Source organism: Numenius arquata, chromosome 6, assembly GCF_964106895.1.
Source record: "Numenius arquata chromosome 6, bNumArq3.hap1.1, whole genome shotgun sequence".
Classification (NCBI taxonomy): Eukaryota; Metazoa; Chordata; class Aves; order Charadriiformes; family Scolopacidae; genus Numenius; species Numenius arquata.
Window position 1 is genome coordinate 43,987,595 of NC_133581.1, and position 26,455 is coordinate 44,014,049.

The window sequence follows — 26,455 nt, forward strand, 5'->3', positions numbered from 1 at the left end:
CACCACTCTTGCAACCACACGATTTCTACAGTTTTGCAGCATTAGGTGCATAGCTCGTTATGGCTTCATTGACTAATCCTCTCTCTGTTTCCACTGTTTACAAAGTATTGACATGTTTCTGTCCTGCCATCATCCACTTAGGAAGAAAATCTGACTTTCATTTGTAAACAAACCGCTAATAGCTAAATAGCATTTAACTTGAATAATTTATGTGCTTTGTCTAGAATTCTTTTGCTCTCTCTTGCTTCATCATGAAATATTCTTTGTCCTCTACCCACACTCCCCTCAACTGAAATATATTTCCTTCCATGGCAAAAAAAAAAAAAGTTTAAAAATGTATATAAAAAAGGCAAAGTTCAGAAAAAGCTGATACAATAGATATGTAATGGTACCCCAGGGCTCATAGTCTCTTCTTAATCCTATAAGGTGATATTCCTATATATATTACAGGCACATTAATGCCAGATTCTGTCCCAATATAACTTCATCAGAATGAACAGAATTACTAAGTTATACTGGAGATACCTTAGTCCTATAATTGGTAACTTTAGTGTTAAACGTCATGACAGGTACAGAGTTGACAATATATTAAAAAACAAACTCTGGCTTAGCTCTAAGCCCATCACCTACCATGTAAGGGTCCACAGAGAGATAAAGGGTTCTAACACGCACTTGTCCTGCTTGGATTGTATCTGCTATTGTGCTTTGTTCCAGTCGGAAGTTTTCAGCCACTGGCACTCCATTCTTACCTAGAATTATTTTAAAATCAAAGAAACAAATTAATCAATGTACAGTTTCCCTTAATCAATACGGAAGGCCTTTTTTCAAGGTAGTCCTTTTTAGAATAAGTTAGGCTATATCTTTACTTAGGTATAAACCTACTGACCAACTTTGAGTTTTTGTGTCACAGACTACGATTTAAACGGGTGTGCTGCCACCATCCAAACTGAAGACTTGCTGACCCGTCAACTTAGGCTTACCTGGGCCAATCCCAGACACTTGCCCTGACTGACAGTTTCCATGCCATTTGCTACACATAATTTTTATGACCAATTAATACAAACTAAAAAAAAAAAAAAGAAAAGAGAAGGGTCTGTCCCTATTCTCAAAAAATGGTTCCATATAACCTATGGGCTAAAAAGCCCCTAAATTTCAGAACAAAGACATGTATTGGGACTTCTCTCACATACCAAAACCACTGTACACTATTTTGCCAGTAGCAAATGACCATAAATTTTAAACAGGTTAAGTTTTAAACTCTGACCTTTCAGTCTCTTCACCACTGCACATACATATGCTGCAAGAGCACCCCTTCACAACTGCCGACAAAACCTCCTTAAAGTTTCCCCAGAAACACCTACAAAACGTATGCCAAGAGCCCCAGAACTGGAGGTTCATCCTCGGGTTGGTACCACATGCGGCGGATCAATCAGACTGACAAGAGGAACCCCCAGCACTAAAAGCAGAGAGCCAGATACCCATGTATGTTTTAAGTCAGCGTGACTGGGCAACTACAGCAGGCTACTGCTGTAACGTTTGATTTGCATTAAAAAAAGAAGACAGTTCACACAATAGTTCTTATCTCTTAAGAGTATTTTGGCACTGAGCAGCATACAATACACCCCAAAAACTTAATGCATACATGCGGGTCTTCTATAACAGATGGTTTAGAAACTCACTATTCAAAATATTGGGCTGATATCCATAACAAGGCAAATGTGTAAGCAAGGAAGTAAACAAATCCTTAGGAGTGTAAGTTTAAACGACAAACACTTCAAAACGTGGAAGGAAGAAAAGACTCAATATTTACTAAAAGGAAACAAAAATGAACAGTAACAACATACTTTATTTAAGTCATCTCTTAAAATGCATAAGGAACAAATGTCAGAATTAAAAAGCAATGCTTGCTAATATTTTTTCACTGAGTCCCTACACTTAGAGCTTTCTCATTTGTTATGCATTAAACCTTTTCTTCTCACCCAAGAGTTTAGCAATCTGTATATACAAACTAAACAAATACACTTCACAATAAGCTTTCTTTATTGCTGCATGTAATATTAAGATACATAAATGTCAGTATCTTAAGTTAGTGTCTGTTTCTACCCTCACCATTTTGAAGCATTAGGCAACCACGGCAAACACATACCTCCTTTATCGGAGAGAAATACATACCAGGGCGTGAATTCAGCACTACTCTCTGTATAATCATCCCTGCTTCTGCAGCAATTTGGCACTGGATCTCTACAAAGGAAAAAATTGTTTGAAGGACTGAAGCATAAATTTACTTGAAAAAGGATACGGGGCAAAGTACTTAGTAATTTGGAAACTGGGGATGAAACGTGGGCATGCGAACTTCAGCATCCATGCCCAAAAATCATATAAAACCACCTAAAATGTAAAATAAACAAACTTGTGAATAAAGCGTTTCCCTGTTTATCTTGTTAAAGCCGTGATTTTATAGAATGTCACAGTAGCACCTTCGTGCCCCTTGTAAGATCATCACCATCCTTTACCAGATTGTAGGAGATGGGTTTGGTTATTTTCCTGTGCTGCTCAAGAACACTCTGTTCCCACCTAAAAGACCCTGAGCCAGTTTTGCACGCGTAAGTCAGGTGCAACTCAATAAAATGTGTACACACATGCCAGTAATAGTAGTATGCAGGCATATGATAAAAAGAGATTGTTGTGTAAGAAGTTTCACATGATATAGCAAGTCTTTCTATTAGCAGTGCATTTTCTCCTAAGAAACAGTCTGAGCCAGAGATGAGAAAGAATTACACCACCATTTGATCTGTTTTACTGAAAAATTTCTCCTTGAATTTCAATAGTTTAAAAGAGGACTGTAAATTTGTGTTCTTGCAGCCGTGAGATGACAAAGTGAATAACACGGAATGAACCTGATTCAACAGGAGAAAAATCACAATCCTGTATGTTTTCAGAGCTAATACAAAACAAAAATGTTCTTACTACTATTCTCAGCTGAGTGCCATAAATAACCAACCTCCACAAGAACCAAGGACATTAAGGAATGAAACATGAGAGCTGATGTCTTTGTTATAATGTTTATTTTGCTGACAAGAACAGCAAATTGGAGTGAAGCTGAACAGATGAGCCTAGAAAGAGTACATCACCACCACTTATCCAACATCTTTATTGTTTGAACACTGAAAAATAGAGAACCTTCTGTCTGTACTGTTATAGTGCTTACATTACAGCAGTCACAGACCATCAAGAACTATGGCCTGGTGGCCTGGTGTGCTAAGAAACATAATAAAAGAGTTACCGGGAGAAAATGGGCATATCCCTGGCCTTTCCCTCTCGTCTAAAACCCACAACTGACTCAAACCAAAAGTATCTTGTTCATAAACCAGATAAACATTTAACATTTGATTGTGTTTGCACTTTCAAAGCTACTTATTAGGCAAAAATCATTCAAGAGTTACTTTGGAAAAAATTATTCAACAAATTATTCAAGAAATACTTTTCAGTATTTCAAGTCCAAAGGGTGCTACAAGAAAAACTACAAGAAATGGATCTCAAATGTGTCTTTACAGCATCACATCAGTGAAAAGTAAGTGACCTGAACAGTTCCTTGGACAGAGCAATGTAGAACATCAGTCTACTACAAAAATAAAAAAACCCCACGCTGACAAAGTTACTAGTTACTGTTAAAAAGTAAAAAATGAGCATTGGAAATACAGGAGTTAACAATTAAAGAGAGAAATAAAAATCTATTTTTATACACACACAGCTGATACAATCTCTGGTATAAACATACTCATGTAAAACTGGAACAGGAAGGAGGACCTAAGATAAACTTTGGCAGATCTTGGGTTCAGCATCATACTCAGCTATAGATTTGCTGTGTGATCGTGGGCACGTCACTTTGTACTTCTTTTATAAAATATTTTTTCAGAACAAAGTTCCAAATTTCTCCTGATAACATTTGCCTAACAAAATTACATTCAAGTGGTGCAGTTGCTAACCCCAGAAAAATTGTCTTAACATCTGACAATTTGTGCTAATTCAATCAGCATTTTATAAACTGTCAGTTGTGTCCAGCGCAATTTAAAAGGACAACCATACTCTAGCAAACAATTCACACACGTACAGAACTTGGCTGAACTTTATAACCACTAATGAAACTGCTCTGTGCAGAAATAAAGAGTTAAGAATGCAGTGAATATAAACCAACAGTGATCTGACAGCTCACACGAAATCTGGGCAAATAATCCCTCTATATACTATTCACATTCAGTCCAATTCTATCAATGGCGTTAAGGGTTTACTCCACTGCTTATAAACCATGCAGAGCAGGCAGAATTGCTGTACAGCTCATGACTTACAGAGAGACCCACTGTCAGAACTGCTCATGCAACTTTTGTTATTTTGAGACTAAATACCTGTATTATGCAAACACAAAACCCCAATCTGAACAAGGTGATGAAAAGCATTTTTATTGTGCCTAACACATACTTGAAATATCTGCTTTCTACGACAGTACAGAAAAAAAAGATTTCTTTAAAGAAAAAAGCCAAAGATATTAACATATTAAAGGAAAGAAAAAAAAAAAAGCAAAAAAGCAATAGAGTGGCATAGAAAGATGAGAGTGGAAAAAGTACACAATGTAAGTTTAGATTACTACTTTGAATGCCTGACATTCTGAGGGAGTATAACGCTGTTGATTTCCCAGATCATTTTCACAGCTTTTGGTTGAGAAGCCTGTGTACCAATTCAATTTGAAGATCTTCCAGATACAGTGAGTGGGTGGACAGAAAGTGAGGCTGGCAACTGAATTGTCACTCAGTCTATGACAGCTGTCACAGTAAAATACAACACTGGAGATGGACACTTACTTCTCAATATGACTGCATTTACTCTACAGTGGAAGTCAGTAACACCATTACACAAGCAAATGTTCACACTAATATCATAACATAGTAAGAAACAATCAAGCTTTCCTCACACTATAAACAATACGGAAGTGACTAAACAAAGTAAGTAGAAGCACCAGCTTTTAGCACCATAAACTGAGGAAAGCTTTTGGAGAAAAAGAACAGATTTTTTTAGAAGTGAAATAAAGGGGATTTGTATCATATACATAATCCTTTTCAATATATGTGGAATTCCAGTGTGAAGAATGCTTTTGACTCTGGGTTTTTTTTAAAAGACCAACAGGAAGCAACACACATTATTTTTTAGCTTTTCCAAGCAAAAATAACAAGCTGGTTTTACTCTTCAAGTCAAATGGAGTAAAAATTAACTTGAAGTTTTAACATCAGCGTTCTATGCCAAGATCACCTGACCCATCCTGTGAGTAAAACAGGAGCATTAAGCTGCACAACAGCAGTACCTTCATGGGAGTCTCAAGTATGTGTTAGCCCAGTTTTATTCTTATCCCTTCTCCCCTTGCCTTTCTTTTCCCATTTTTGCAGAAAGACCCATGACAACTCCTTTTAAAAATGTTAAATAAATTCCTCAGCACTAAAATGCTCCACTTTGTCCTGGGCTTGATTCCTGGAACTTCTTGTTTCTGAGACTGCCCATTAAGACACTTTTCAGTTACATATACTTGTGCCAAAACGATTCACCTGCATCCAAGTTGTTAGAGCCTATGCCAGATGCAGTCTAGTAAAAAAAGGAAGAGTAGGTAGTTTATTCCTCCTCTATCAGGCCCAGGCAGCACAGAGGAAGAAGGCAGTCGATCTAAATGGAGGAGAAGGAAGACTGGAAGTTTTCTGAAACTTTGGTGTCAAAATGGTTGGAACAAGGATCCTCAGAGGAAACTCAAAGAAAGAAATTTCAAGGAAGAATGACTCTGAATGAGGAATATGCAGGAAGGAAAGACAGGAGGGACTGGCACTAGGAGTCAGTGAGAACAGAGAAATGTGGCAAGAATAGCAACTTAAAGGCCAGTAAAGCAGGGAAGAGAGAAACAGAATGGAGAGAGAGAGAGAACTGGAGAAACTGGGGAAACTGAATGAGACCAAGCGAACTGAGATGGGAATGGGTGGGCAAAAAGCAAAAATATGGTAACTGTAACTGGCAAGGTGGGGAGAACGGAAATGGAAAAGCATATGTAATGGATTAGGCACTAAAGTTTCCACCACACCCATAACAAATAACATCTGAAGAATGTTAATTAATTGTAAACCCAAGTTTTCAAAAAGTATAAGCCAGAATCAATACTGTCACGAATGGAGAAAACAGCATGCCATAAGAAGGTAAGTACTTTCATGAACTGAACTAATAAATCCAGATTTCCTAATATTTCATGTCTCATCACTGAGTTCTCTGGTGTGAAATTCCTCCCATAGTGTTTTCTCCATGTGGATTCTCTGACACACTCTAACGGTTGAGGGCAGGCTGCAGTATTTCCCTCAAGAAAGAGGTGAAAAAGGAAGAACGACAGCAGTAGTAGGATCTTGATCCAGCCATTTTTTTTCCTTTTATAGTCCAACAAACCTAATGTCTTTGAGCTTTTTATCAAATTTGACTGAGATACAGAGCAAAAGTTCCAGTAAGTATATACACTCACATCTACACACAATAGAATTGTAAAAACTTTACTTTTTCAGATCTAGGTGTCAAAAAAGCTGAAAGCTCTCAGGTACCACCTTTTGGGCATTTTTTTTTTTTAAATAGTTGCATTGTATTAGAGTTGCTGAAAATTGTTTAAAAACATCAACACCCAAGGCCTACTTTTTCTTAGCAGAACTTCAAGTCAGAAATGAACACAAGAATGCAAATTGCTCCCAGAAAGGCAGGCGCATAACCTGACGTTTTTTTGAGAAGTCTGTGATGCAGTGTGCAGGCTCCCACATGAGAGCAATCCCAGAGAGCATACTGGTTATCCACTTGCCTAGGTGTGACCCAAGGCCAAGTTAGAAATCACTGCTGTCAAAGGCGGAAGAGCCTCTGGAGACTGTCCTGCAGATGGTTCAATATCAGTTTCAGAAGCTGCAGACAGAACAACGTAGGAGGGAGAAACAGAGAGAGGTCAGAAGCAATGAAGGATGTTCAGTCTTACAAGCTGTGTAGAGGTCCTGATCTGGGTGCTGAGGACTCCTTCCCTCAGGGATTCCTCCACTGCCCCACGCCACAGTTTGACCCAGGGCCTTGGTGAGGCCTGGCTCCTGTTCTACGGATTGGGCAATCCCAGTCATAGAACGGTTCAGGTTGGAAGGGACCTTAAAGATCATCTAGTTCCAACCAGGGACACCTCCACTAGAACAGGTTGCTCAAAGCCCCATCCAGCCTGGCCTTAAACACCTCCAGGGAAGGGGCATCCACAGCTCTGGGCAACCTGTTCCAGTGCCACACTGCCCTCACATTAAAGAATTTCTTTCTGATATCTAATCTAAGCCGTCTCTCCCGTCAAACCGGCGCCCCTGCCCACCCCGCAACCACCACACGCCAATCCCTGAGGAAGCGGCTGCTGAGAAGGAGGGAGGGGGCTCTGGCCCCTCAGGGAGGGCTCGGAAGGCGCTGCCGAGCCCTCCCCACACAAGACGAGGCCGCCGGCCCTACCGGTTTTACACCTAGCACCGGGGCACGCTCATCCCGACGGGGATGACGGCAGGCGCCCACCGGTCCGTCCGGTCCCCTGAGAGACCCGAGGCCCCGCCGCCACCGTTCCCCTCCGCGCGTGGAAGGCCGCGCAGGGACGATTAGAGGGGGCCGGCCTCCCCCTCCGCGCGTGCCACCCCCACTAACATCACCGCGCGCGAGGCGCTCCCGCTCACCTTGAGCCGCGCCTCGAGCGCACCCGGCACCTTCGTTACGGGGCGAAGGGACGGCCCCTCCCCTCCGCGCGCATGCGCGCAGGCCTGAAACAGGGACAGGTTGCGGCCCACCCCTTAAAGGGATCGTGCCCCGAACTCAGCCCTCAGGAGGGGGGAAGACCTGTAGTGGGGGTCGGATAGTGAGCAACGGTTGGGCCACTCAGCCGCCTCCCGTCGGCAGTAGGTGCCTAGTTTTACACACACCTTCCTCCATTTCGCGGGGAGCGGCCGGTGGGGCCGTGGGCCGGGGTCTCCCGCCTTTCTGTGTGGGCGAGGTGATGGCGGTCTCATCTCCTGAGGCGGTAGGGTGAGGCGCCTACAGCTCCTGAGGGTTTTTTCTTTGAGAGGGAGGGTAACATTGGGCGATACTTGCTCCCTGCGCGTTCTAGCGGGTGAAATTTTCTTCACTGATGCAATATAAGGCTGAATTACAGCCGGTTTTAAAATTCCACTGGAGCCACTACTGTGTACAATATAATGTGTTTACTGTATACGTACATCCTTTTGCTATGTTCGAATACAGCTGAAGAGACATCTTTACTTAAAGTAGGAGGGTAACTGAAGAGCCAGAGCCTTCCCGGGATGGGGCTCAGCTCCTGGTGCTGCCTGACTTGATTACTCTGTGTACTCGCCCTGCCGTGTCGTGACTCACCGTGCTGGAAAGGCAAACAGGTCTGTGAAGTGGCCACTGGGTTGGTGGAAACTACTGCAGAGCTTTAACTGACCACTTAAAAGACTAGGAAAACTCTTCCAGGCTAATGATCCAGATGACTTTGTGCTTTGTCTCTCGCATAAAGGCAGGTAAAGCCTTTCTATTGTAGCTTTACCCATAGCATTTCAGTATATGTTGAAGTGAATGATATATGTTTGTGCCACTGTGATATACAGAATTTTGTATTTCACATTAGTTGAAATAATGTCATTGATAAAGGGATTCATACCTCCATACTTCCCCCCCCCCCCCCCCCCCAACTTGTATCAGTTGATCTAATGAAAGGTCAGTATCTTACTAATGTAACACACTGTAAGGAAGTCTTCAGGGTTGAAGTTGTCCCCACAGGTTCAAGTGGGCATATCTTGTATATAGAAGACCTGCATTAAAATGAATGAATACTGACTTGCCTCATACTTATGCAAGAAAAAAACAGCACAATTATTACAGAAATAATTGTTTCAGAAACCGATGTTACGTGTCATTATATGAGCAAACAGGAAAAGATTATGAAGTATATTAATGGAGAACTCCCTGTTAATTTAGAAGTAGTGTATCTCAGTGACTAGTAATAATTGAAAGAAAAGTGGGGAAAAGGTATGCTGTACATGGGAATATCAGCATATTTTTGTTTCCATACATTAAATAAAGACAATACAACTTCAGATGCTTAATAAAAAGTACCAAAAAAACCCAAACCAAACACATTAAATGGGCTTTCAAAACCTCTGTACAACCCCACTTTCTCTTGTCTAGTATAGGGTGGCTTTCTTTCCTCCACAAACAAGGTTATCCTGAAAGGTGGTTACAGCAATCATCTGCAGTTTACTGTTTTAACCCTTGTATTCACACACCCCACATTGGCTCTTTTGTTAAGTACTTGTTAAGTGAAGCTATTATGAAATAAGCTTAGGTGTGAATTTAAAATGCAGTAGCTATTCTGCACTGGTTTACTTTATGGATACATATTCTACTCTAAGAACAACTTTTTGTGCCTCACTTAATCCACCTCAGACTAAGCTAAACCCCTCAAAATCACCCTTCCTGTGAAACTAAACTGTCCACGCAAACAGGCCATTGTGGACTAGTTGTTACATAAGAGATATTAGGGGTTGTTACCACATACAAATAAGGCTAAATCAACCTGGGTGTCATCCTCTTAAAGTCAATCAGAGACAGGGCAGAGATGAAATTGGGGGATATGTTTGTGCTGGAAGATGGTTATGGTCGTTGTCAACAAACAATTGCTGCCTACTCATATAGGGAATGTCATTCAATTAGGCCTTACTTCACTGAACAGATACTCCCCCTAATTCAAGGTTCTCTTAGACCAACATCAGGCGAATTTGAGAAAGCAAAAACATTTCTGGCTACACAGTGGGATTAAAAGACTGGCCCATTTACTGTTCTTAGAGCAAAAAGAGAAAGGAGAAAAAAAAAAGGCTCGTGGATACAAAGTCATTAGCTCTGAGAATCATGGGTAAACTTGGACAGCGTGTATCAGTGAAACAGCTATCTGTTTCGGAGTGGTTAAAATCATATTGCCATCAATTTTAGTAGTCAATAACAATAACTAAAATATAACTCAAAAATCAATTCTGGAGGCTTGCTTTTTTTTTTTTTTTCTTTAAGATTGAGTGATTGTTTAGCTGACTCCAAATCATCTTTTTCTTCCTGTTTCCCTGCCCTTAATATGGAAACAATAAACCTTACATATTCTGTCTATACTGTGAGGCATTAGTTTTTAAAGTACAAAGTAGACCTGTCTATTTTCCAAGATTTGCTGGGTTCATGGATCATATTAGTGAGAGTATGTAATAATAATTCACCTTTCACACATTTAGATGTTCATAGGTAATTGCCAATCTCAGCAGATGTGTGCCCTTTCTTTATTTTGTGTTTTTTTTTTAATTAATGTTACTATAATAACAAGTCTTTTCATATCTCTATAGATGAATAATACAGATGTTGCTTACGTAATTGAAGTACAGCTGTGTTTTGGTCATCAAAATCCTCTGGGGTATGTATGAGCTCTCAATAACACCAGATTCTCTCCTTGTTCTCGGGTAACAAAATCAGTTCACTTGTCCTACAAATTGTAAAACAGTGTGTCAGGCTGCAGTATGAAAAATTATTGCAAAATCATCTGTAGTAGAATTGATGTTTCTGGTTTTCTAAACTGTTAGTTTACTAGTCGTCTGTTGAGTTTCTTGCCCTCGTTGCCGAGGCAGGAGAACAATGATGCAATGTCGGCTAACAGCCTGAGGTGCTGCTGAGTGCAATTTGAGCTAATCCACGTATCTTTGCATGAAATGTTCTTAGAATTTGCAGATGATTCATTCTGCCAGCTAAGCTGTGGATGCAGTAACTTCAGCAGAGGACAGTAACACATTAGGTCATTTGCAGTGGCTGTCTGACTCAGTGTAAGTAATCCAATATACGAACTGAAAAATTTTAGCTTGAGACAGCTGCTGAGGTTGAACTCAGCTATTCAGCTGACTTTATGTCAGAGTGACATACCATGCTGTAGAGTGCAGTTTAATGGCGATTTGTGAGCAGCTCAGCTCCCTGTTGGCTGAAAATATTGGAAAGGGTAGACAGCTGGGGAAAGCAAGTTATCATCCAACTGAGGTTATGCCATCCACTTCTGAACTGTCTCTGTTTTGGCATTCATGCAGGTCCTGTTTTGTAAGAAAGAAACAAACCTCACAATGTATCACTGATGGACTCAGCATTATCTTGAGGCAGAGATATTTGTGGGAAAGTTTTGCAGGTGGCCACTTAGATGTCAGTGAAACAATTCTGATGCTAATTGCTAGCTAATCACAAAGTGGGCTTCATCTGTGCAGGTAAGTACACAGATAAGAAGCAATTGCTACTTTTTATGGTAACTGCTGTTTTTCTGAAGTTTGGGAATGCCCAGGCCCGTCTTTCTTTGTCATTGTTTCAAAAGTTTCCTCTGGATTCTGACTGCCTAAAGGGCATAGGTGGGGTCTGGGTTTGCTCTGTCAATTTTTGTGATGGTAAGGAAGCTTTGCTTTATATTCTCTAGTCAAAACTACTGGTTTTGATATGTGTTCACATGGAAAACTATCTATGGGACATATCTTGAAGAATCACATTCATTTTAAGGTAAATAACTTCTTTTGTTAGTAAAGTAAAATATAATATGTCAATAACACACCTTGATATCTGACTTTTGTAAGGTAAACACAGGGTTACAAGACTTTTACATAAAAGTTGTTGGCCCTGATCTTTAAGCATTTGGTATTTTGTAAAACCTTTTAAATCCATGAAGAGTGAGCACACTATGTTATCATTTTAATCTCACAGTGGTTACTACTGTTTGATCATCACAAAGTTTTACTCGTAATCTTGCTTCCTTTTCTGCCTGTGCCTTTTTTTCGTCCTTAAGAGAAGAATATACTGAAGTGCTTGCTGCAGAGACTGATTTTCCTGTTGTCTTTAGTTTGTTAGTGGTGGTTTCTTAAGACTAATCAAAAAGGGTCAGGTGATGTTCTAATAACTCTTATGTTATTAAATGTGGTGAAGTTCCAATTTGGTATAGCTACTTACTTAATATTTATAAATTACCTTAACATATTGTAGATGAAAACTATCCTCTCGCTATACATCATCATGTTGAGATCACATCTTTCATTTTTTGCTGCAGAACAGTTGAGGAAATTAGGAACTTCTGGTTTAGAACCACACTGCTAGATATGCATACACATCTGTGGAGGAAATTTCTTTATTGCTCTGTGTGTCATTTCTGTTTAACGATATCTCCCAGTTATATAAAAAATTTGGTTCTACTAATAGTCCTTCAGAAATCTGCTACTAGTGAGGTACTAATATAAGTATGGTTTATATTTCATACTCTAGGATTCAGCCATATGTGTCCGTATCAGAACAAAAATATCTTGAATTTTCCCAATGTAATATAAAGCATCATCACTCATCTGTTGTAGATACCACTGCAAAGTTTAAATTTTAATTTTGGTGTCATGGCCTGTAGTTGTTGTACATGCTTTATAATGCATAATTATTATTCAAACCAGGAAAGACCGAAGAGTTTTTAAATTCAGAATACCGATAACCTTGAAAGTATTTCTTCTTACTGATATTTTCTCCACTTTGTCTAAAAAACCCTGCGGGATTGGAAACAAAGTTGTTAAATGTAAGTGATTCCCTATTTTTTTCTTGTTTCACAGCTTATGATGAATGGAAACTGGGAATGTTCAGTGAAAAGGAAACTAAACTTGTTCTGTAGAAAGAACTGAGGTTGTCATAAATGAAGGTGCATTACATGAATATCCAAAATACTAGACCACCCTGAAAAGTTGGGGGAAGGAAGAAAGGTTGTCACAAAGGCCCAAATGACTTATTCAGAACACAAAATGATCTTTGCATAATCACACTTACAGTAGTGCTAAGTTATGTTTCTTTGGTTTAAGATTGCTGGCAGCAAATGGCGAGGACAAGTGTTTCTGTCTGAACTGAAGACAGAAAACATATGAGCACCATTTGTTGAAGATGCTACCGATTGCTTCATTGGAGCAGGAGTCAGCAGTGGGTGATAGACTGTGCTACGCGGGGAAATCCTAATAGTAATAGAATATTGCATCATATTTCTGTTCTTTTTCACACTTGAAATTCAGAATCATTGTAAAACGGCCCTGTTTTATTATTTATGCATCCTAATGCTAGAAGAGCTAATGCTAAAGGTTAACAGAAGCAAAAAGAGAAATGGGTCTTCTAGAATCAGAAAAAAAAATGTTCATATGAGGGGAGGATGTGAATATACATACTATAGCTTCCTTGTAAGACTCCTTGGTATGATAATCCTGATCGAATAGAATTGAAAAGCCCTGTCTTGTGGGTTTCAACCTATGTGTTTGTGGAGAAACACATTTGGGATGTAGATGAGAGATGGAAGCTGACAGAAGGTGGGTAAAGGCAGGCGTGAACAAGGAGGAAAATGAATGAGGAAGAAGCTGCTTCAGAATGAACTTTTCTTGCATTAGCATCATATTTATGCAGTGTTGTGTCTGAAAAGCAAGTACTGGTTTGTGAAAGAGGACTATGTAGACTTGCAAAGTCTCAAGATAACCAAAGGCTTAATTTTGGAACTCTGTGCAGGGCTTGTTTCAGAGCTGCTGGGTATTAGTAGAACACTTCTCATCCATTCAACAATGTGGATATTCCCTTCTGGAGATTTACAACACTTGGTTGTTATCAGTCAATTCTGATATGAGCAAATCAGCTGTTGTATTCCATTGTCCTGGAAATGAGTATTTACAAAGACTTTCACCTGTTTCCTCTAGGAAAAGAAGAGGGATCAGTAAGCACAACTGGCCTGGAAGGTATCAATGCTGGCAGTGACTGCCTTCCAGAAGGCTGTGCTTGCCCTTATTATGGATGATAATGTATTTTTTTGGACATATGAAACTTAGATGACAACTGTTTTGACTCTCTGCTAAGCAACTGGAGGATAACAGATTGTCTTTTAGAGGCTGATCAACCATTGGTAACTGCAAGTTCTGGGGCAATCGAGCAAAACCTGCTTCAAATGATAATTGCATGCTGTGTTTTAACCAGCATAGCTGGTAGGCAGTAGTCAAGAGGCTTTCTGCCATTTCTGAGCAGTACATGAGACTATCTAAATGACAGTCTTTAAGGGCATTTTGGGAAGATTATTTGTACATCTACTGAGGAAATGAGATCGTTTGGATGTCTTTCTTTCTTCTGCGGTGTGTCATGCAAGATAGTATTAACAGGGTAGTCCTCTAGCTCACTTAGTGGGTACTGGCTTTGCAAACACTGCAAATTGTGTTAATTTTAAATAGAATTGTGAGCGCTAACTGACAGGAATAAATAGGCTATATCATAGTTCTGCAAACATGTTGTATATTTTAATTATGAATTTTGTTAGCAATACATGACTAATTAGAGAGATGAGGCCTACAAATTGAGGAGCTGTCCAAGTGAACTTGTTACATAATTTCTACAATTAGCCTTTTCTCGCAGTTCCCACCGCTACTTTTTGGAAGCTGAAATGGCATGACAGAATTTTGTTTGGATGTCAGGCAAATGAACACAGGGTGCTGTTCTCTGGAACAGACTGGAAGAATTGTGGCCGAGGGTCTGGTGGTGACATTCAAACCACAGCTGGTGACTGTAAGACTGAAGTGCATGCAGTAGGAGAGAGTTACAATTTTTACAAAAAATGCTTTCCAAAATATGCTCCCATACCTCCATTATCTGATTTTGTACGTCCCTCTTGGTTTCTCTGTGTGTCTCCTGCATGGCAAAGCTCCACCCTGCAGTTACAAAGTCATCTTTCATAGTTAGTTGTGTCTGTTTTGTTGTTAGGAAGTCCTCTATTTACCATAGAAAATTTACTATCTGCTATGGTAAATCCAGCAGATACATAATGCTGGAGTAAGTGGTCTTGCTTGGTATTTGAATACCTTTTCTGTTGTTGCCTTCATAGATCATGTGTATTCCTGTGTCTGTTCTACTGTAGGTCTCAGTTACTTTAGCCTCATTCAGCTCTTTTCCTTTGCTTTCTCAGGCCACTATGGCTTCAAGGAGCTAGAGAAGACTCTGCAGGAGCCGGGGGGAGATAAAGGAGGAGCATGCATCTGCAAGGGAGGAAAAATCCCGTGTAGTTTGTAGGAAGGGAAGGGTTTTAAGGGGACATGCAAAATGTCTGAGACACATTGATAAAAGACGCCATTGCTGCCTGTTGGAATTGCTGCTCCCCGTTTTCTTCAGGCTAGCAATCTTGTGACAGCCATGAAGGTATGTGTTTCTGTTGAGCGTTATTAGGGTATTTCTGGTAATTCAAATGCTTAGTGGACAATATAATAATATAACCACATCTGTATTTGGGAAGCATTCCTGCCTTGAAATACCACATCCTAGCTGGGGCTTTGAAATTGCATTTTATGCCCTATGTAGATATTGCGAAATAGCTCTTGCTGTACATTGGACTTTGAGCACAAGCCTTTTTAAGGTTCCCATTGACAAGAAAAAAAAAAGTGCAAGTTTCTACTGAAAAAAAAAAAAAGAAGGGGAGGGAGAGAAAAATTGGAAATTCCATAATGAGATTTGTATGAATAAACATACAGAGAGGAATTGAATTATTTTTCTGTATTATCGAACATGCTATGTACTTTATAACAGAATTAAGGAATGGTCAGAGATCACAGAGATAAACATACTATCTGGTTGGGATAGGACACAGATTGGCATTGGAAGGCAGCTTGGAGGACTGCCAAAATGCTTCTGGAGTCCAGGCATGAAAATCAATATGATGTAACTTGCTCGTGAATCTGAGAAGAATAAAAACTGCCCAGCAATTCACCAATTACACTGCCGTGTAGTAGTGATGACAGAAAAAACTCTGCAGCCTGGTTTGCACCAATGCAAACTGCCAGCACGGAGCAAGCATGGAGTGTCAGGAAGGAATGATTAAGGAGTAGAGGGACAGATAAGGTCATCAAGGTGCATAATTATGTAGTTCCAGATTGTCATCTTTATTTAGTACATCTGACATATATATCTTATTTATACATGTTGGTGTCTCCCATGTGATTGATTTATATATCCCCCTACCCCCCCACCCCTTCAATAATTTATTTATGGGACAAAATAGGAATAAGTCCCCATGAGACACAGAGTACCACATGCTACCTATGGAGCCTGATGTTAGCGAACACTTGCTTGCTGTTCCCCTCCCTCGTGCCCCTAGATTTATACTGCATATGTTTCAATTTAATTGCAATGGTACTGAGTCATTGTCACTAAAGCCTGTTTGAGCTGAAAGCTCCTTGAATGATTGTCAATGTCAAATGATATTAAATGGGCTTTGAGATTGCTATTTGTATTATATCAGCTACTGAAGCTCAGGAGTTCCTAGTTGATGTTGTCCACAAGAGATGACTTTAAGGATGCTATTCTATATATGTACATATATACATACAAATTGTACATAAAAATATACATGATAGAAATATTGAACAAGGCTCCAAATCCTGCAGATGTTTATATAATGTGGAATAGCAGTTATGAGTAGTTCCTTGGTGTCAATAGGGAAAATAATCTTATTTTTGTGGGCATGAACTGTTATAATTATGTAAACCTATTAGAAAATTATCATCTCTGCGCAAGTTTCTTCCTTATTTGGGGATTTTTTTGTGTGTGTGCAGTGGATAGATTGAATAGATTTTTTTTTTGGCAAGAGATAGTATTTTTAATGATACTTGACAGCAGTAATGCCTTTTAAAAAATGTAGTAAGGAACGGAAAGCTTTTGGTTTTTCACCATAAAACATATAAAAATTAAGCTTCCAAATGCATGATCAGTTGTGTAATTGAAAAAGCATTACATTTTAGATGACACATTTGAAAGAAGAGAAATACTAAGGACTCCTGTAACTCAGTTGCATTTCTGTTTTCTCTACTGAGTGCTGCTGGGAAGGCATGTGTGCAAAGATATTATTAGCATGAAACTTCAGGATTGCTGTTCTATTCTAGTTGTCATCAGTCCTAGTCAGTAGCTGGGACAAACACTGGGACATAAGGAAATATTAAATCATTCTCCTACTCCTGACCTGAAAGTTGCAGTTAGTGGGTTGGATAGTGTAGGAACTATTCAGGTGGTATACAACCGCTGACTTCCGGCACAAATGAGAATCCCTTAGTCCAGGCAAACAATCTTAGAGCTGAATGTTGATTGTATTTTCCATACAAAGGAGAAAAAGAGAGCATTGCCTTCATACTGGTGTACCTGTGAGGAATATAAAGTATATGAAAAGGAAATATAAGTTGAACCAAGTAATTTTTACCCAAAGATTACTTTAGCATAATAAATGGACTAATGATGAAATTCATTTACTGCTCTGTGCTTCAATAAGAAATTGGTCTACTCAGACTATTAAAGGAACAGCCTAGATTGTAGTCCATAGAAATAATTCCTAGTATGTAGCATTAATATTATATAAAGACAGAAAAATGTTGCAGCTCATAGTTTCAAATTCCAGTCTTTCTTTCTGTTATTATGCTAAATTCAGTCAAGCTGTAAACATTACTCTGTAGTAAATGCTTTCAATATTTGTTTTTCTTGTTGGTTTGTTGTTGCTGAGACTCTGAGCGCTTCCAGGGGGTTCCTCTGCCTGGACTCAAAGCCAACTTAAAGAAAGCACAACTGGTTGTTTTGGGGAAAAGGAGGCAGAAGAAGCCTTAGTGGAAGTTACTTGCAAAAACAAGCCTCAGTTCAGGCTTCTTCCGTATTTGCTTGGGAGCTGCTTTAAGCTCAGGCTCTTGCATGTGGCCCTGCCTGTGCTACATTTTGGCTGCATCGCAGCCACGCCAGTGCTTGATCCTGACCTGTGGACTTGTCTCCCCAGCTTGAGAACCTCCTTGGCTCCTGACCCTGGGGCCTTGGGGAGCAGCCCCAGCCCTTGCTGCTCCCCAACAGTCATCCACTTAAATCTTAATCTATTTATTACTCTTATTACCAAAAGAAAATCCATCCATTTGAGTTCTTGACAATTTAACATATGAATTTCACAGAAACTGTAGAACTGTCACATTTTATAAAGCATTCACTGTGAAACCAATATGGTGCAGGAATTAATGTAAGTGCTCCTGAAAGCAGGCCTACAAACTTCAAAAACATCAAGGTTTTGAAATACATACACACACCTGTAGTAATAGATTGTGTTCCTTTTAAAGATGTTTCACTCTTGTAATGCATAATTGGAGGTAAATTCCAGAAAGGTTTATTGAAATCTGTTATAATAGTGGCCATCAAATCATTTAGTGATTATGGCATTAAAATATGTATTAGAATTAAAAATATGCATATGCCCACCAGCTGATACTTCTTACTTACCATGTTTTTCAGTGTTTCTACTGATCTGAAGTTTTCTTGATGTTGTTGAGAGCTATTAGCCTATACACTTTTTCCAAGGTATGTATATTAATAATTCTTAGAGCTAATGAATTTACAGTGCTTTTTTCAGAGTTCTAAAATAGAATACTACATATATTGATTAGTTCCTTTTCTAACAGTTCCTCTCACACAGTAGGTAAGAAAATATAATCTCTAAATATTTAAGAAATAATCAGGGACAGTTTACAGCCAGCTTTTTGAAAATTGCCTTATTTTAGGTGGTGTTTAATTTTTTTTTTTAAATTGTCCTGCTTAAGGTAATTTGAACCTAATTCTCAGAAGGACTTGTGTCACTGTTCAATCAGTTGAGCAGCATGAAGCATTTGGTGTCCTGTAATTGCACATGTAGATTAGTGACACTTAGATGAGGGGGCATGTGGTAGTTCAGTACAATCTGTAGATTGATCTCCTAAAATAAAGGAAAAGTATAGTGTGACAGATGAATTTACATGTGGACTTAGCATTTACAGCTAACCAAAGCTTAGCTATTGAACCTCCCTGTGGACTTCAGCTCTCCACTTAGCTTTTCCAAATGTTGTTTTTTTCTCAGCTGTAAACAGTGAATAATGTTACCACAGACTATTGTTTGTAAAACGAACAAAGAATGTGGGATTCTGGGAAAAGTGACAGTAGACGTAGAAAGGACTGCAAAGTGTGTTTAAGGCTGCACAATCCAGCAAAGAAGAAAGTTTCGGCAGTCCTGGTTTTCAGCATGCCATATAATTACCTGCTTCAGAGATTCTTACCCTGTCTTTCTTGCTGTGGTGTCTGAGCTTCTTTCAGTAGTGTTTAAGCAATGTGAGTAGCTTTTTTTCTTTTACATGAGGTTTCTTTTCTCAACCACAGTGTCCCTCCTTTTCCCTCATGTAACAAGGCCTCATCCTGGTTCTCAGGGAGCCAGTGCATGACTCTGTGTGTGTGTGTGTATACATATGTATTTACACACACATTCTATAAACACATGCGTTTTTCCCAAAGTTGATCAAAGAAGCTGATTCTTGCTCAAGTTAGTAAAGCAAACTGTGTTTTAATTTTTAACTCAGATATGAAGAGTAAAATAATCATGCAAGATTTTTTTTCCTTTTGCAAACTTTTTTGAAATAAAGGCAAACCCTTTCTTTCCAAACATCGTCTGACTTCATCAAGTTTCCCAAGAGAAGCTGTACCCTAGAATAATATTTCAAATGTAACATCTTGAGTGTTTAATTTTAATTCTTACAAAGATGGGAGACAGACATTGATACTGGGGAAATTCAAATTTCTCTGTAGTAAGTAGTAGTTAATCTTGTATAAAAAGAAAAAAAGCATTTTTATAAACATTTTCTCCTGTAGTGATGCAGCTGAAAAAATGCTAACTATGAGGGAATGGGTTTCATTGTATTTATGCTGACAGTGTTCTAAATTCATAACCTCAAAACTAAAGCCCAACCAACCCCAAACACATACAATCACTTGTATTTCCTGTAAGGTTCTTTTTTTTTTTTTTTTTTTCTCCAAACTATTTTACTATCATTTAATTAAGCCTCCTTTTATGTGAGATAAGGGGATTTGCTTCTTGAATTGTAGAATCACTCAGATTGGAGGGGATTTTGGGATGTCACCAGTTCATCCTCCTGCTTAAAGCAGGGTCAACACTGAATTTAGACCATGTTGCTCAGGGCTTTTTTTGTCAGATACTGGAAACTTCCAAGAAAGGAAATTCCATAACCTCTTGTGGCAACCTGTTGCATTGCTTCACTATCTTCACTACCTCGTTGGAATAGCCACTGTTTCAATTTATGACCATTGTCTTTCTCCCATTGTGCACCTCAACAAAGAGCCTGGCTTTGCCTTTTCTTGTGGGTAAAGATCTAGTGTTGTAGCTACTGGAAGGCTGGTATTAAGTCTCTCCTACCTGTTCTCCTTTCTACTCTAGACAAGCCCAGTTTCCCTCAGCCTCTCCTTGCAGGATGTCTGTTCCAGCCCCTAACGATCTTGGCTTTCTACTGGCTCAGGTTTATCAATGTATTTCTTGTACTGGGGTGCCCAAAAGTGGACACAGTATTCCAGATGCAGCCTAACAAATAATGAATAGAGAGGAGCGATCATTTCCCTTAACCTAGCTGTGCTTTTTTTTACACAGCCCAGGATGCTGGGCTTCACTGCTGCCTGGTGTTTCTCCCACTGGCCACCAGGAGCCCCAGATCTTATTCAGTGGTGCTGGGTGCCCTCTCAGGCAAAAGGTTAGTCCAACCAAAGTGCAGGGCTTTGCATCAGTCTGTGTTGAACTTCACTTGGTTCCTATCAGTCCATTCTCTAGCCTGTCTAGAGGCAGCCCTGCCCTCAAGCATTGAATATATTTGTGGGATAAACACTGCAGCTATTAATTGCTGTTTTATACTGGCATTCATTTTTGAAGAAAAATATGTCAAATGGAAATTTTAGAGGAAATTTCAATGTGATTATGAGATGGAAGTTTTAGGCTTACTGGAATCTGAAACTTATGTTACAAAGGGTGTAATTATTTTCTTATTACCTGTAGTGATTAAGACCTTCATTTTGTACTTAATTTCAGGGAGAAGTAATAGCTCCATATTGTCTCCCATAATGCTGGAGCACTAGTTCAACTCGTGACAGCTGGAAAGAGGCTGGAGCATTGGCTCTGCTCTGACTTGGTGAACAGAGTGCCACCTACTGAGCATATGTCCTGGTTTTGCAAACGTAGGTATGCAAAGCAGAGTCTTTAATCCAAATTCTGACTCAGTGCAATCCAGTTTATTAATGATATGAGCTGATGTTGTTACAGCCCAAGATGTGTCTGTACAAGCCAGAGAAACCTAAGATTTTATACATTGATAGCTAGGAAATCTTCCCATCTCCTTCTTCAATGTAGTAATAATGACATGACAGGGAATATATGTGTATGAAATTATGTTACTGTAAAAGTAATGGAAGTGCAGCCCGCATGCAGTCTCAGCATATGCTGAGGAAAGGAGAAAGAAAAAAACAATTTTTAAGAAAGCATAGCAAAAGCTGCTACTGCAAGGAAGAAAATGATGATGTCTGGTTCTGGAGGAGATGTAAGGACTGCATAACATGGAGAACACAAACAACTGCAGAGTGACAAAAATCTTTACAAAACGCTTCATAAAACTGTTTATTGCTCAGTAAGATAAACAGTAGCGTATGGCTCTATAAGCACTTTTGCCATGATGTCTTTGAAGTGTGCTGCTTCTGTTTCCCATCTATAAACTGGCTGGTGTACCATCAGACTTTTGTTCTTATGCCATTTGGTATCTTTAGGAAGAAATACCATCCTTTCCTGTAGATTTTGCATCTTACAGTGTGTTTCAGCATTGTCCTTATGCTAACTATGTTGTCTTTGGCTCAGTAAAGAAGGATTCCTATCTACCTTATACGTTATTTAGGAGGCAGCTATCAAAACCCAATGATGTTAAAATGTCTCCTAGGCAAGGGTAGGACGCACACTCCCCCACCTGCGCAATGTTGGCTTCTGTAGCCAGATGACGTTTCTGCCATTGTCTGCTGCTTTTCCGCCATTATGTATTGTGAAACACGAGACATTGCTCATCATTTTGCTTCCCGAACTCCAAACAGGTGAAGTAAAACGTGCGTTTGTTCTGGCCGGAAGGAAGAACTACACTTTGCTGTTACAAAATGATTTGCAGTCATAGAAGAGTGGTGGCGTTTTGGATTTTTTTTTTCCCCAATGAAAGCTGAGATAAGCAAATTAAATCTTATCAATATCTGATGTGCTTCATGGGAGGCACTGATTGCCTAACGTCTTATAAGAGAGAAGGAAATAACTCCAGTTTATGGAATCTCTCTCTTCAGTCTTTATCAGGGCAAATTAAACTAATGGGTTGTATGCCTTTGACTGCAGTTTTAGTCATTATATGTTCGATTATTTAAGTTTGCTTTACATGTTAGCTAGTTTGTGAACGTTCCTTCTGTATTGAAGTTATTGACTGATTGCTTCTGTCTATCGAGGAGTTTAGAAGAGCAAATGTATTAATGGTAGTATAGAGGAGTTTTCCTTGAATGTCCTCTTGAGACAGTGTTGCATCAAATGGTACCTTGGGGTTGTGAACGAAAAAAATACTTTACCAGGAGTACCTGTGGCTACTATTTTGCTCCTCACTTCCATGTGTCTCACTGTTATTCTCTGCACCGTGACAGGAAAAGATTGGGCGTGGTAATTAGACTACTGACCTGAGACTCATCAGAGAAACCTGGTTACGCATCAGATATATTTTGCAGTCACGGGTAAGTCATTTCTCTGGGCTCCTGTTTCCACGAATCTTGAGCTTTCCTGGTAAAAAATTCTGCATAGAAGCCAGGAACTATTGGGAAAGAAATGCAAGCCAGAGTCAGCAGTGCAAAAATTACTTCTGTGTTTCACTCTACAAAGCAATATACGCTGGAAGGGAAACTGCCCTGCTGATCTGGGGGGAAAAAAAAAAAAAATTACACAGCTGTGTGCATTGAGTGAGCTAAGCCTGGATGAAGGTGAACACGTGGCTGCCTGCACAGTGGGGAAAAATGTTCGGCATTTTCATGTTGCTTGGCGTGTTTCACGGAATGAGAAGCTGATCTGTGAAGGCTGCCTAAATGTTATTTTGTATTCTGAAAGTTTTGTTGATTGCGAACAAACTCGAGTATTAGAGCGGTCTACAGGGGGAGCAGTGACGAAGCAGCTTCTTGATTTCCTGCCTTAAGAGGAGCAGCGTGCCTGCGTTTGCCAGCACGCTGTGTTTCTCAGTCTCGGACCGAGGCAACAGAGGAAGCCATATTCCAGTAGGCGAGACAGAGGTTTTTGAAACCTCAGCAGCACGTGTTCTTGTGAAAGTAAAATTTCAGGTATCTGGTAAAACAGCCAGCAGTATAGAGGTGACCTGAGTATTTATATTAGATACAAGCCCTTTCTCCCTTCCCTGGTTTTCCACTTTTCTTCAGAAAAAGCTGTGGGGAAAAAAAGGGACCAAAAGAGGGGAAAAAGAAAACCGTGGTTTCCTCTGTAGAAGTGTTTCCTTAAAAACAAAAAGCTTTTAGTTTGTTTGTTTTTCTTTAGAGAGGAGGGCCAGGAAGCCCGATCACGCAGCCAGAGAGGCTGGCGCTGAACTCGGGGCCTCAAACCCGCGAGTTTTGCCAGGTGTTGAACACGGCCAGTGTTTTGCAGGGCTTGGCTTCCAAATCACTGCTGCAAACCCGCTCCCCGCCCCTTAACTCGTTGGGGATTTCCCCTCCTTCCCTGCAAACAGCAGCCAAAGCCAAGCACGGAATCTCAAGCCAAGATCTGTGAAAAAAGGCCGGGGGGGGGGGGGGCAGGCCGGTGCCGGGAAGAGAGGCTGCGGATCGGCGGAGCTGCTGGCTGCGGGGGGGAGGAGGAGGAGGACGAGGAGGAAGGCGGGGAGAGGAGGAGTTGAGGAGCCCGGGCCCGGGAGCCTCCCCGCTTACCGCACTAGGAAGTGACGCTTTCCCTGAGTCCCGGAGAGAAAGAAACAAAGTTTGGGGCTTTTTCCCCCCCCCCTCCTTCTTCTTTCCCCCCGCTTTTGGTAATTGCCGCTCCGCGCCCTCCCGCGGGCGCCCGCCGTGCCTCGCTTCGCAGGTAAGCAAGCACCTTTTCTTCCCTCTCCTCTTTTCCGCGGATTTATTATTATTATTATTTTTTTTTTCTCGCACGATTTGCTTCCGTTTTCCTGCCATTTTGGAGAGGGGGTACCTTTCTTGTTTTTTTCTTTTTGGGGGGTGTGCGTAGGGGGGATTGCTTTCTTTGTGGGTGCTGGGTGCAGGATGAGGAGAAAAAGTAGCTGTGGAAGTGACGGGGGCGGCCGGGCCGCGCAGCCCCGCGGGGCCGGGAGCGGGGCCGGGGCAGCGGCGCTGCCGGCCCGCCTGCTGCGGGGGGCCAGGCTCGGCTGCTGAACTCTTTCCCCCTGCTTTACCGCGAATCGTTCGGAGGGCTCCGGAGGGGTTCCTTTGCCGCTGCCTGGCTGCAGCAGCGCGTTAAGGATGTATCCGTGCCTGGGTGAGCTGCTTGCGAAATGGTATTTTGGGGGTTGGTTTGGTTTTGTTTGGGTTTTTTAATTATTATTATTTTGTTGGATTTTCTCTTTGCTCGCTGCGTGCTGGAGCTGGGGCAGCTCCGGGCGCTGCGGGGGAGCACGCCGGTCTGCAGCCGCGGGTTAGTGCCCGGGACGTCTCGGCGTGCAAGGGCCGGATTTCTCTGCTGGGATTTACGCGGTGGATTGGGAGGTGGGGTGGGGAGGAATTTATTAGATAATTTCTGAAAATCCCGTGCTCTCAAATGTGCAGCTCTTTCTCTGGCATCAACTGCAAAGGACGGCTTCTTTGCAGTTTGCCAGTAAAAGCTGACAATACTCCCACGCACGTATGTGAGTGTCTTATATAATACTTACAGTTTTTTTAACAGGCGTAAGCAGGATTTATTTTTGGTCTGTAAAGTCTTGTGTGGTTGCAGCCTGCAGAATTAAAGAAATAATAATTTTGGTCAACAGAGATTTACCTGGCATCCTCTTTGAAACGGATAGATAGTGTCTTTTTCATACTATCACAAATCATTTGAGTTCATCCTGACTACGTGTTTTGGGTGCAGTGTAAGGGCCGTCTGTACTGGGGTAAGCAGTTAAGGGAGGGGAAGAGAGAAAAGAAGTGTCCTAATGCGGAGACTGATATTAGGTTGTTTAGAGGGCGAGACTGCAGTTCCAAGCAGCAACAGCAGCAGCTTTATGACTGTGTGTAATTACAGAGTGATTGCATAGGACAGCATTGTTGGAACGAATACGTATACGCAGGCTATTGTGCAAGGTTTCTGTACCGAACAAAACCTAGTTTTGCCTTGTAAATGCTAAAAAGAGAAGGTATTCTGCACTGAATTTCCACATTCCTGTTTGACTTCACTGAAGAATTAGAAGTGGGGGTGGGGGGAAGTGGAGTGAGTGAGGCTGATTGTAGAAGTCGTAAACCTGAAATGCTCAGCAGAAACACCACCAGTAGTCTCTGCAATCGCAGAAGAAATTGAAAGCTCGTTGAATCTGGGGGTTCATGTTTCCAAAGTGATTATGCAGCAGGCGAAAATCAGTCAGGTTTGATAACAGTCCTGCAGGTTTAGTGTAATTCTTGCTCTGGTCTAATTGTTTGTGTGGGAAAAATGCCTGTGTTAAAATAAGCAACTGCAGTTCAGCTAGCTTGCCTGGAAATGGAGAGGAGCACTGGGGAGAGTTTCTGTGTCAGGCCATAAAAAAACTGTAAGTTCCTGTCCAGCCTGCTTTAGGTGAACCTGCTTAGGGGTTCGACTTGATGATCTTCAAAGGTCCCTTCCAACCCCTGCAATTCTGTGATTTTGTGAAAGGAGCGCTGGACTAGACAAATGTTTTGAACACGCTGTTTCAACTTTAGTTAAGAGTTGCATCTTGCCTGGTGATCTTGCAGGCAGCATTGGCTGAGGGCTAGCACAAGGCATTGAGAGTATGCCACTGACACTGTAATAGTAAGTCTTTTAACTAAGACTTTGAAAGGCCATCAAAATTATGCTGAAGTTCTTGTGGATACAACTTAAGGTACCAAAGATTTGTTTTTCAGAGATGCTGGTTATCTATAATTCTTACCAGTACTTAAAATTCATGAAACATCAGATCCAAAAGATTTCAGATTTAGTACTCAGAAATTGGCCTTATGTTATCTTTAACTGTCCTTACTGATGTCTTAATAAATGCTGTGAAAACTTGTAAAGTGTTTTGAGCGTTGTGATGGAAAGTACTACAAAAATGGAAAGCTGCTTTAAAATTTCTTGGTGTTCAACACACAGATCATCTTATTACTGGCAGTTTCCTCAGGCTGTTAATGAAATGCTCCATGTAAAATATATGTAGCTTTTTTAATGAAGAATGTAGTGATGTGCTGAAGCAGTTTACATTTGGTTGGTTGGGTGTTTTTTTTTTTTTTTTTTTTTGAAGTGGCTATTTAACCACAGCACTAG

The 26,455-nt window shown here is 40.5% G+C and overlaps 1 protein-coding gene across 1 annotated transcript in view; it reads right to left on the reverse strand.

The window, feature by feature from the left end:
• The window catches only part of PTGR2 (prostaglandin reductase 2), an 8,171-nt gene extending 5,950 nt beyond the window's left edge, over positions 1 to 2,221 (reverse strand). Inside the window, exons 1-2 of the mRNA XM_074148855.1 lie at positions 2,173 to 2,221; positions 631 to 749 (exon numbers count right to left, since the gene is read on the reverse strand). Of these exons, the coding sequence (XP_074004956.1) occupies positions 631 to 749; positions 2,173 to 2,209 (156 nt within the window). The 5' untranslated portion in view covers positions 2,210 to 2,221. The remainder of the gene's footprint in view (positions 1 to 630; positions 750 to 2,172) is intronic.
• Between the last annotated feature and the right edge of the window lie 24,234 nt (positions 2,222 to 26,455).